Consider the following 13,482-nt stretch of genomic DNA (forward strand, 5'->3'; position numbering starts at 1 on the left):
TATAATTTGTAGAAATATATTGTGATTCATCTGAACAATACCATTTCTTATTGTTCATAAGGCATAGCCACCCACAATTTATCAAATGGTTCTAATGAAACTTAAATGTATCAATGGTTGTTCTCAAGAATTTTTAAATAATCTTTCTGTGCCCCATTTCAGATCTCCTATTTCCACTTTTACAAGCTATAGTATAGACATTTGCCGTGAGCCTGTATAAATCTTCTTCCTCATTTTAAGAATATATATTTTCATACTCACTTTATCAAAGTTCTGCATCTGTTCTCTATTAGTAAACCACGACTCTTTGTCCTGACTGGGCTGAATAACAAATACTTCATAATCTGCAAACATCTGAGTGAAACGATTTGCAAAAACTTCCCGTATTTGAATGTTGAGCTGGTAAATCTTTAATTCTTCTTCATCACACTGCATTTTCAGATCCTTCTTGCTACTCATCTCTTCTCGAAGTTCAACCTTTAAGGAAAGAAATGCTCATATAGTGGTTCAACTTTACTATCTTGAGGAATCAAAATGTATAAATGCTACTTAAACTGAAATGACAAGAGCTTTACCAAATAGTATTCCATTGTCTTATACACTGCTAGGCAAAATATAAAGTAACTGCATCTATATACAATAGATTAGCACTTATATACATGATTAAAAATAGAGTCCAAGGGAAATTGTCTTTACAATATTTAGATCTTCATACTCATATTCCTGCTAGGAGAGGGAAGAAAAATGAGTCTATGTTTGAGTATGTGAGAATATGTGACAGAGGTAAGTGATATCAGGGACTACATATTATATGCAAGCAATTTTAATCAGTAGCATCAATTCAAATTTTTGTCCCGGCCTGGCCCCTTTCTTTAAATTATCCTGATAACTGATCCAAGAATGTAAATGGTGGCATATGCATGATAACATGACATGTGCATGTGTTTGCCCCTCTACCTTTTATCCATGGATATCCCCACAAATATAAAAGTAAGATGTACTGTGTGGAGGAAAATCTCCAGATAAATTCAGCAGGATTTGAAAACATTAGACTAACAAGATGGACAAACTGGTATATACTGTCTCTATTTTTTATTTCTTTTCCTTTGGAGGGAGGGTGGCCATCTTAAATTTTGAATTATATTTTTCTATTAAAATGTTTTTATCCTACCGTTTCCCTGAAAATAAGACAGGGTCTTATTTTCTTTTGACACATGAAAATATGGCCTTGCCCTTATTATTGGGAGGTGTCTTGTAATTTTGGGGATGCAGGAGGTGGCAAGTATGGGACTGCATGTCCTGTCGCACCCATCACCTCCCTCCCTGTTCTTTGCGCTGGCCAAGCAGCTGGCCGGCACTGCTCTGATGTGTCCCATCACCGCCCTGCATCGGGTTGGGCTTTCTTGTGAGGGGGACAATCTGGGGAGCAAGAGATTTAGGAAGCCTGGCTGGCGTGGGGCAGGTTCTCCAGTGAAGCGTCTGATTCATCCCCAGGGGTGAGTGTTTTGCCTTCTCTTTGCCCTGGCTTGGAAGCTGCAGAGGAAGCCTGCCATACCCAGTGAGGGGGGGAGAAGAGACAGCAAGAGAAGCCACGTCTCACTCCATACCTCTCATTTCTCCTCCACCCCACCTGCCACTCCTCTCACTAAAGTGATGGTGAAGGAAAGCAGCCTGGATTCTGTTAGCATTGGGGTGGGGTGGGAGGAATTGGGCTGCAAAACATGTGTTCTACCAAGACTTGCAGCTCCATTGCGTTTCTTGCTGTTTTGTTTAGGGAAGCACCCTGTAAAAAAAAATCTTGCAAGTTCAACTCCCCTGCACAAAACAGTGAGGAACATGATGTAGCTGAAAGTCTTGGGTAGGACGCGTGTCCTCGCCCCAATGCTTACAGAATCCAGGCTGCTTCCCTTCCCCATCGTCTCTTTAGCGAGACGGGTGGCAGGTGAGGTGGGGGAGAAGTGAGAGGCATGGAGCGAGACATGGCTCCTCTTGCTGTCACTTCTTCTCCCCCCCCCTCCCCTGTCGCCAGGCATAACAGGCTTCCTATGCAGCTTCCAAGCCAGGGCAGAGAGATGACGAAGGGCAAAACGTTCTCCCCTGGGGATGAATCAGATGCTTCACTAGAGAAACAGCTCCACACCATCCCAGGCTTCCTAAATCTCTTGCTCTCCAGATCATCCGCCCTGCAAAGAAAGCCCAACCGATGCAAACGCCGCTCCAGCCACCTCTTCATCCTGGTGAAGTTACGTTTTTTAAAGGATGATCTGCAGTTGGGGGGGGGATTTGCTGCATATTAGCAGTGGCGTCTCCTCACAGGGCTTCTCCCGATGTCCAGGTGCGAAGCAACATCCTGTAAAGGAAAGCATGGAAATCCATACAACTGGGGATGTCGGAAGAAGCCTTGTGAGAAGACGCTGCTGCTGATGTGCATGAAATCTCCCCCCCTCCACCTTCAGATGGTCTTGTGGGCTGACTGGAGAGGTCTTCAATGAACTTCGCTCTGTCTGTGTCTCTGCAGGCGGCAGCATCTCCTCACAGGGCTCATTCTTCCTTCTCTCTGGTCTGATTCTCAAATATTTCAAGCAAAACACTGCCAAGAGAGGGAAGTATCTCTTCTCCCTCCCTTGCAAACTTTGCGTGTAGGCATAACGTTTCACAAAAATTCCTTAATGCGCAGCTGCTGGATCCCTCGCTTTGTATTTTTTATACACATACCGACTTACCCACCCTTCCTGGGAATGCCGTTTCCCACTCCCAAGGAAAGAAGAGCACTGGGGCCGCACTGGACTTTCCGCCCTGCCCTGACTCCTGTCAGCCTCAACTTTGCTCCTGAACCCTGCGGGCCACTTCTCTGCTGAGCTCAGCCGAAGGGGGGGCTGAGGGCAAGGGTGAGATGAAGCTGATTGCTTCCTCTTTGCCTCCTCTCCCAAAGCAGTCTCAGGGGCAGCCACTTTTGCAGCAGGAGACTCGAGCCGGCCTTTCGAAGGGTACTGTAGCAGCAGCTATCCACAATTTTTTTACCCATATTTTGTCCCAATCCATGTGGCTCACTGGCCCATGTGGGTCGGGATGAAATAATGATCAAAAAAATTGTGGATAGCTGCTGCTACAGTACCCTTCGGAAGGCCACTGCAAGGCACGTGGAGTGCATCACTTGGCCTCCTGCTGCTTTTGTGGCCACAATTAATGGCAAAAGCAGCCGCACTTTGCAGAGGCCACGGCCTGAGGAGCACCCGCTGCTGATCCGATTAAGGAGCCAAGAAACGCTGAGGTGACTGGGGATGGAAAGGGCTTCCTCCTGTACTTGCCATGGCACCCTTTCATTAGGGCTTATTTTGGGGGGAGGGTGTATATTTACACCCACCTCGAAAACCAGGCCTGTCCTTATTAGCAGGACATGTCGTATTTTCGGGGAAACACGGTACATACTTCTTTTTTAAGATTCTGTGATACTTCCCCCCCCCCTCACAATTAGATTTTACTTATTTGTCTTTTAAAAAGATGAAAACAGTCATATTTGATATATTTAGTAGCCAGTTTCCATTCATTATTCCACATAAACCTTCTAATAGAAGAGAATGCATAGGCTATTTACAGTATACATTATCAAATATATCACATGTTATTTAGTACCAAAATGTGCTGTTATGAGTGTTAAACAGGTTGTCCTTACTCCTTAATGGTATAAGAAGAAATAAAAGGGAAAAATTGACATATCAGAAAAGCACTCTTTTTGTGTCAACATCTAAGAAATAGTTAACTGGTACCTAGCCACTGAGAAATGGAAGAAAAAATTAGGAGGAAAACATCCTGAAATCGGTGAGAAAATGCTTACCAATTAATGAAACAATCTCATTATTATCTTTATAGGTAGCAAACTTTTAAGTTTAGTAGACAGTATATAGGTAGACTGGGAATAAAGCTAATTAGCCAGCAATGTCCAGGGGGGGGGGCCATGGGGGAGCAAGGCAGCAATTGCAGCTGGGTGATCAAAGCTTTGCCTCTTGTGCACATGTGCGATGTCAACACATAAACAACATGAGCAGGACTTTGTCTCCATTGTCACCATAATCAACTTGCTTTTCTGACTCCTGTCCAGGGACTGACTGATTTAAAACATTCATGTGACCACCAAGGATGGCGCTGTTAGTTCAAGATAACATTTCCGAACAATCCTACATTAATCATGCATGTACTGTTGCAGAACCCCTGTAACTATTATGCAATTTACCTTTTCTAGACTAACTCCTGTTCTTTTAACAAGCGCTTGCAGTCTTGCTAGGGTTTCATTTTCTTTCAGTAGTTCGTAAGAATTCATAGTTGGTCCTCCTATGTTGCCATTTCTCTTATCAGATACTATGTCACAGGTCCTGAGACTTTTCATCATCTTGGAGGCACTTTCATTACAATGTAGGTTTCCCTCAGGTGGAATCCCAAAAGCCATAAGTACTTCAGAGACTTCCTGAATGAATTCAAGCTTATTTGGAAATTGAGGCAAGTCTTCTGGCAACTCAACATAATGGTTGTCTATATCCACAAAACATAAATTTGCCTAAAAATTAAAGTAGGAAGAGAGGTAAGAGTAATCATAAGCAGAGGTTAAACATTTAGCAGCATCTGTTTGAAATATGCATACTATATCTTATTTAGTGAAAGACATGGAAATTTAAGAACAAAAATAATGTAAAACAATGCAACCTTTTTTTTCTTATGCCCCCCATCTAATATATCTCTGTAACTAGCCTCATAGTTGCTGATATGATTATTATAATTATATCTAAAAATATAGCCCACATTGAGGACCACTGATCTAAAGGATCACAAGTATTCCATACTCAATATAAAATAGATATTTCCCTTGTTGCAAAAACATTTAAGTATTCCCACTTCACTCTCTCCACAGTGATTTCCAATGGCAGCAATATACTATCTGGCTGTTTTTTCCCTCCATCATCAGAGCAACAGAAAGCAGAAGAAATTTTAATTCCTCCTGATATATGATAAACCATAGGCTAATCATAGGAGCGGTTGTCCTATTAAGCAAATAATGAGGCTTTGAAGAGGTTGAGGAAAGAATAGATGAGTGATGATTCTGGTTACAAGGCATTTCCTCCCTTAGTAAACTATCACTCTTCTTCTAAGGACTCATGCGCACAGCAAAAATACATTTGAAATGTATTCAGCATGAAATTAAGCTTGATAAAAATTTCTCACCTCTTGAGGGAGCTCGAGTTTAGACCGGTCATCAAGCCCATTAGAGTGCAATCCCATTAAATATGGGACAGGAGCATCTAGAAAATGTAGGAGAGAGGCCGGAAGGATGGGAACATATACATGCTGCCATTGGAATGGAAACATCAGTGCTGTGATTGTCTCTGCCACAGTCATCAGTCTCTGGTAATCTAAAAAGCAGATCAATTGAAAACAATCCTTTGAAAATTATCCTCAAAATTTGATTGGCACAAACAGAGCATTTATTCACTGACTTCTAGGAAACAAATAGATTGAATGAAAATGCAAAAAAGATAGATTGAATTATTTGTATCTTAAATTAAATATTAAAGTTGTTAAAGAATAGGGACTCAATATGAAATAAAATGTGTATTTTATATCTATGTACTATGTATGTATGTATGTATGTATGTATGTATGTATGCATAATATACATATTATTGTACAATCCAAATTATAAATAAGAAAATAAGTATTTTTTTTAAGGATGCCATTTTTATATTAACTTGATTTGAATGGAGACAGATAATTTTTTATTTCTCTTAACATCTATTGCAGTGGTGGGTTCTGGCCGGTACGCCCCGGTACGGATGTACCAGTGGCAGCTGGGAGCAGCCACCATGGTACTGGAACAGTGCTATGGAGGGCCCACCTGCCCGCCCTTGTTCCTTACAGAGCATACGGCACCTGTGAGATCTCCACTGAGCAGCTGGAGCGTTGCAGGGCACTGGGTGTGCAGGGGTGCACAGCGCGCGTGCCTGTGGTGGATGCCCGGCCCCGTCACAGCGTACCAGTTGCGACGGGATCCAGAACCCACCACTGATCTATTGTATTGTAAGTATACCAGCAGGGTGAAGGAATAGAGGTTCTGTAAAATCCACGGAATCTGCTATGTGGTATTGTAATTTCAATGGATTAAGTCATACCCCCTGGGGTTTTTTAATACTACATGAAATAATTGTTTCAATTACAATATTCATAAAGCCTATTCATAATATCATTGTACTAATCTTAAGAACATCCTTTATTTTAATCCGCATAATCAGCATATGTTCACATAGCTTAACTACTGTAGGCCAGTGGTTCCCAAACTTGGCAACTTTAAGACTTGTGGACTTCAACTCCCAGAATTCTCTAGCCAGCTCTGCCAAGTTTGGGAACCACTGCTGTAGGCTAAGCCACAGATTTATTTTATCTCACCACTCAGAAATGTGATCAATCACAATTAATGTATCACAGGTCCCAATGACATTATTTGAGTTCAATATACATAGAAGTATGATCTTGACGGAGGAAACAACTATACTTTCTGTTGCTACCCAGCATAATATGTTTGAAATCTATAGTATTATCAGTCAACTGGTGAAACTATTTCATTGGCTTGGATCCTATATAACCTGGGGGAAAGAATCTGATTGTTGGAAATCATGGTTGGAGCAGCTAAAACTCTGATAAGCACTATAAAGAGGAGAACACTGTTGAGACAAGAAATTTGAGAAATTTTAAGATAAAACAATTCCTTCACCTAGCTCAACAGTTATTTCTCAGAACTGCCAGAAAGCTGCATACTGTGCTCTAAACTGGGAGAGGAAGTAAGTGATTAAAAACAATCCTAATACATATACACATAGATGTGAAACTATTAATACAATTAATATTTAGATTTAGGTCAAATGCATATTTGAAAGCTTACATTAATTAATGCAAAAAACACAGAAGGAATTGGCACTCACAATTATAGTATTGCAGCTATGGAATATATGTGACCGCTGAGGCACCTCTTTCCTCCCAAACTACTGCTGTGCAGTACTTGAATACATGCACCTTGCTGATACATCGTCACTACACTATGTTTGTCATTATGCATTCCCTGGATAACAATTTAGAACAAATATAGCCATAGCAGATTCACCAATAAACCCTGGTCCTGATGCAACTCCTGCCCCAGAAATATTATTCTCAAATCTTAATATATATTTAGCATATGTAGAAGAAGAAATCTGGAAAAAAAACAACCACATTTTGCTTTGAAAACCCTCCAAAAATCATACTAAGCTCAATTTGAATATTTTAATAATGAGATAATTGGAAAACTCAGTGACTTCTATCAATATTTTTTTCACTAAAGGTTGTTAATTCAGTATCTAATGAACTTGGTGGGATTTAATTTTTAGTAAGCATTGTACACTTCTATTCAGGTATTATCTAATACCTGAATACCTGAGAAATTTTATCAAGGTAGTTTTTAAAAACAACCATTAAAAATCATCTGCCTTTATTCAGAAGACATTGAAAACTGAACAGTTAAAATATTTAAATATACAGAATTTTGCAAAATATTCCTGAGTTTAGCAGGAACTTTCATTCAACACTGAAGCACTGTATGTCTTTAGTAATTGTAAGCTCAGTAATCAGCCCTGACTATACTTTATTTAACTACCTTTAGCTCCTAAAGCTTAACTTTAATATAATTTTTATGCTACACAATCCAAATAAAGCTAACAAACTCCAATCTTAATAAGTAATGAGTATAAATAATAAAACATCACATTTAAAATATTCTCCTATAAGTTTCATGTTCCATTTTAATACAAGTCATTAAAAAGGTTATAATAGTACCATTATTATTAACTTTGAAGCCTGGTTCAGAAATTTATTTACCATATATTTCTTTTGTCTAGTCTTGTAATGGTAGTGTGTAAGCTCTATGACAAAATGTATGTACCGTATTTTTCGGAGTATAAGATGCACTGGAGTATAAGATGCACCAAGATTTTGAAGAGTTTTTGCACTCTGCAAACCTCCCAAAAACAACCTGTTTTTCGTGAAAACGGGCTGTTTTTTTTTTAAAGGGCATGAATAACTCTTAGGAGGCTTGTAGAGTGTTCCTGGGGGATGGGGAGGGGCAAAAACGAGCAAAAAATGGTCCATTTTTTCTCAAAAAAAGGGCATTAGGAAGCTTATAGAGTGCTCCCTGGGGCTGGGGGAGCAAAATTGAGCAAAAAACGGCCCATTTTTTTGCTCATTACTGCCCTCCCCAGCCCCCAGGAGCTCTCTGAAAGCCTCCTACAAGCTATGCACAGCCATTTTGGTGAAGGGGCGGGGTTTCAAGAGGCAAAAAAATGCTGTATTCAGTGTATAAGAAGCACCCAGATTTTCAGCCCCTTTTTTGAGGGAAAAAGGTGCGTCTTATACTCCGAAAAATACGGTATGTGTGTGCATGAATTAGTAATAAAATAATAAAGGATATAAGGTAATGTATATATGTAAAATATATAAATAATGAAATATTGTTATAATTATAATTATTATAATGAAAGTATTATTATTAATAGTATTAAATGATACACCTTCAAATTGATGCAAAAAAGAATGTAAAATATCTGTTGGGTAGTACATGCTGCTTAGATCTGGATGTAGAAAATAGTTCTGTACTCCTACAGGTTTCAGTTGGTTCAGGCCTATTGTACTAGGCCAAACTGTATTTTGGTCTTGAACGTTCAAGCTGACAAGCTCTTTACTCAGAGCGTCGCACAGGCGCTGTACACTGCACATGCATGCGCAGATGGCCTGTTTCCTCCAAATACAGGTAAGGAATGAGGGCGGGCCCTCCAAAGCACCGTTCCGGTACGGTGGCTGCTGCTTCTGGCAGGCACCGGTACGAGCGTACCGAGGTGTCCCACCTGAAACCCACCACTGATACAGAGAGAACACCAAAAAATCATGCCTTATCACATTTTATTTCATTGATTATGTCCCACTAAATTGACTCTTAGCTACCACATAGATTTTCTCTATTATGCTGTATCAAACCAAATGACTATTTGGCTAGTTCTATTTCTATAGCAACTAACCATATACCTCATAATACAACATGATTTCAATAGCACAAGTTACTATATATTACAATTATTGGGGGGCAGAGGGAAAGAGTTTATTTATTTATCACATTTATATGGTTTCCCATCTCACAAAAGTGTCCCTGGGAGTGTATAATAGGAGTTTCCAACCCCCGGGTCGTGGAAACCAGGCTGTGTAAGTGGTGGGCAAGAGAAGAGGTGTGTGCAGCTCTACTTGCACAAGCAGCAGGTGTTCCCACTTGTGTGCACATCTCCATTTGCGCGAGCAGCAGGTGCTCATGCTCGTGTACGAAATTTCATGGATTTGTGTGTGCTGCTGATATGTGCACCTGTTGCTCACATGGAACCATCCCCTCCCCCCCCCCGTCAGTCCACAAAGTTGGAGAGGTTAGGGGCTGCCAGTGTAGAACAATCAATTAAAATAATAAATACATAAAACAATCAATATTAGAAGTATAAAGCAGTCATCATTAAAAAAAAAATCACAAGGCACAGGAGAGCGTGATACAACCGTCAAAGGATTTTATCAGTTCCCTGGAATCCCCAAGTCTGATGATGAAGCCAGATCTTGAGGGACTTTCTGAACATCAGCATGTCATTATGGGATTTAAAGGTCAAAACCAGAACCTTGAATTGTACTCAGAATCAAAGTGGCAATTAATTCTCCCCGTTCTATCTCTAAGCCAATTCCAAAATTTTTACAATTATTGCTGGATTCCAAAATTTTTACAATTATTGGAATCAGACTGAATCAATTCACTGCAGGATAAATGCCTCTTCATTGTGGTTATGGACCAAAGTCAAATATACTAAATCCAGTGCAGTTTAGTAAAGAGGAGTTTTTCAATTCCCCAATCTAAGACATGGAAAGTAGGACAGGAAAAGTCATCCAACATCCATGCCTATGTGAGGAGTAGAATAAACCTATTCTCTAGGTTCATACAACATACTAAACTGCAAACTAGACAATCAGTTTGTACTGCATAAGGCTAGCAACAACATCTCTGATGTAGCATTCTCAACATCACTTTTAAGAACATGTTTATTAATAATGATATGTAGAAATAACTTTCTTCTGAGATGTTTCTTAAGCTTCCCAACAGAGCTATAGCCCTGGTGTCCCCTGGGGATCTCCCAGGTGTTGCTACTGGCTGAGACTTTGATAAAGCAGTGCAACATTATAACAACAGCCAAATATTACCTGAAGACATTTTGCACAGGTTACCAATCGTGCAATATATATTTGGTCAAATACTTTTTCATTACAGAATCTAGCAAAATGAACACATTATTATGCAAATGTTTGTGTAGAAAATTAGTTTGCATGCTTTTAAATTATGACTATATTGGTTTGGTAGACTTTTCCGTTTTATTTTTTTCTGCTTCAGCATGAAGCAGGGCAAGGAATAAAGCCATATCTTGTGTCTTTGAAACTTTATTGGATTATTTTAGATATTCATGGAAAACAGCCTTTTCCCTTTCAAAAGATTTTAAAACAAGTGAAGCATGATAAAATATACATATTCTAAGTAGCTGCTCAGAGTTAAGTTCAAGTCTTTATTCTGTGTTTGGTAAGAAAAGGCAAAAAATAAAACGACCAATTACATTTTCTCATTCGGGACCACTCATTTATTGAAAGCCAATAAAACAAAACTAAGAAATAGAAAACTGGTGGGACTACCAAATAGACAAAGTGAACTAAATGAAGAAACTAAAGTACCCTGGGACTTTAGCACTCCAACAGACAAGTAGCTGGCAAAAGCATCCCAGACTTAACAATTATCGATAAGAAAAATTAAAAAGTCAGGATAGTGAATCCTGTAGTACCTGGAGACATCAGAAGAGAAGACAAAGAACTGGAGCAAAAAACCAAACAAACTGTAAATAGAAGAATGTCTGTAGCAAAAGAGCAAAGATAGTACCAATGGTAATAGATACCTTGGGTGAAATCCCAAAACATCTGTAGCATCACTTGAACACAATTGGCATTGACAAAATCATTATTGGTGAATTACAAAAGGCAGCTTTACTTGGTACAGCTTACATTCTATGACAATACATTTAACACCATCAAACAATAACATCTGCCTATCCCAAATCCTTGGGAAGAATTTAAAAGGTGAATAAAATTGCCAAATCCAGTCTAAACATCTGGCTGACTGTCTGATCAACAATAATTATCACCAGTCAATTACAAAATAGTTCACTTCCTGTAATGATGCCTTTAACATCATCAAACAACATCTGCCTATCCTAGGTCTTTGGGAAGGGCTTGACAGGCAAATAAAAATGCCAAATCCGGTCTAAACATCTGACTACACAACAACAACAACAACAACAATGTAGTATTTTAATGAACTTGCCCATCATTTGAGATTTAAAACAGCTATACTCACGTTGTGAATAAAGCAATATCTGAAATTCCAAAAGAGCACAGGTGAAGAGTTGAAGCATATTCTCCACTCCGAGTAACTCAAAAACATCTTTGACTGGAAAATCAAATAATGGCAATTCATTGGTGCTTGGCCTCTGGCAGATTATAGGTCCATAAACTCCTGAAAACCTTAGAGATCTTCCTGCTGGAGGGAGAGGAACTTCATACAGAATGTTGTAAATAAAGCTTTCCAATGGTAATGGTGGTGGCTGAGGTGAAGTTACAGCTTGATGGAGTTGTTCAAGCACTTTCCTACATGCCTTCATGAAAGACATTGGAGTGATCAGACAAATACACTTAGAGACATAGAGCGTGTCTCTACTAATGTCGTATGAGTTAAATCGCTGTAGTTTCGATACAGAAGTACCATTACAATCCTCTATAGTGCTAAGGTTATCTTTATCATTGGTGGACGGAGCATGAAGAATATCATATTCCGCATTGTGCATGAGATACAATGTCTGCATTGCGCTACAGATTTGTTTACTGGTAACTTCCTCATAAAACGTTAGAGAAAATCCAAATGTCCGTGATCCATCTTCACGTGTAATGATGAATGAATGAAACTGAGGTTCTCTGGCATCAGCTTGTGTCTTGAAAGACAGACCCTTAGGCATACATAGCTAGGTAAGAGAGAAAGAAAAATTGGAGAGAAAAAAATATATATCACTTACTTGAATACATTTTTCACTCTCAGTATTAAAATTGATTTGAATCTTATGTTTCTTTCTACGGTTCATATTTATAGAAGAAACCTTTCCTTTGTCCTCATTCCCATTTGCAGTCTCCCAACATCCCCCCCAAAAAAATTTATTAGCCAAACCTTTCAAAATACTGTGAGATATAGTGCAAGAGGAGTAAAGATACTGAAGAAGTTATAAAAACCACACCCAATATAATTCAAATAAGTAAAGGAACAGCTCAGGTTCAAAACCATCAGATTTCATTTGGAATAAGACTGCACAATGCTCTAGATTCAATTCAGGAGAGGTGCTTTGGAACATACAAGGGCACAAATGCTGCACTGTATTAGGACTGTGTTTCATCAGTGAGAAGTGGCTGATTTAATGAGTTGTAGACAAATAGTGCATTCATATTCCCATGAACAACCTCTTTTGATCAAATCTACAGCCTTATATATTCCTTAAAATGTCAAACAGGGAAATAAAATCTTGAATCCAAAATCATTCCTATTATTTTTAAAAATGCCTCCAAACCATCATTAAATAGACAGAATTGTAAATGGTCACTTGTTCCTCTTAAAATAGAGAGACAGATTTGTGGTCAACATATTTATTAGTACTATTTAATTTGCCACATATTAGAACAAGTGGATTTAACTTTATAACTACTCTGAAAATTCTTATTCTGAATTCTATTCACATTAGTGTCTTAACCCCACCCCAAATTTACAAATATTAATTTTAAGCATTTTTTCACATTTTCCATTTTTTCCTTCAACTTCAATTTTTAAAATATTGGTAAAAATACCAAAGTGCTTATCTTGTTCTTAGCTATAACACTAAAAAAACCCTCTAAAAACTGTAATTCTTTCCCACAGATTAAAAATAAACATGATGAGCATGCTACACAGACATGCACCCAGACAAAACTATCTCATTTGTATTTAAGGAACTTATAAACCTGAAATGGATAAATATTGCAGAATCCTAACCCATTATTACGTATCAATAGCTAATTTCTATAGTTGTGCCCTAAAGTAGTTTTCTATCATTTAAACAGGTAAGAAGAAAAACCTTTAAAATAGATCATGGGGAAATGACAGAGTTGGGACGAGATAAAAAGATTTTATCTATATGACATTTTGCATCTCTAAATTGACTTTTCCTCCTTTTTCTATCATTTGGGAGACAAATCTTTATTTTGTTTCACTTTATTTTATGGAATAGTGTTCATTCTTAAGTTATTTAACAGATTAAAGTTAAAATAAATAAC

The 13,482-nt window shown here is 38.5% G+C and overlaps 1 protein-coding gene across 1 annotated transcript in view; it reads right to left on the reverse strand.

Moving 5' to 3' along the window:
* The window catches only part of DENND5A (DENN domain containing 5A), a 73,534-nt gene that overhangs the window by 44,898 nt on the left and 15,154 nt on the right, over positions 1 to 13,482 (reverse strand). Inside the window, 4 exon segments of the mRNA XM_032223077.1 lie at positions 262 to 477; positions 4,232 to 4,552; positions 5,215 to 5,402; positions 11,489 to 12,149. Of these exon segments, the coding sequence (XP_032078968.1) occupies positions 262 to 477; positions 4,232 to 4,552; positions 5,215 to 5,402; positions 11,489 to 12,149 (1,386 nt within the window).

The sequence above is a fragment of the Thamnophis elegans genome, chromosome 1 (assembly GCF_009769535.1).
Source record: "Thamnophis elegans isolate rThaEle1 chromosome 1, rThaEle1.pri, whole genome shotgun sequence".
Taxonomy (NCBI): Eukaryota; Metazoa; Chordata; class Lepidosauria; order Squamata; family Colubridae; genus Thamnophis; species Thamnophis elegans.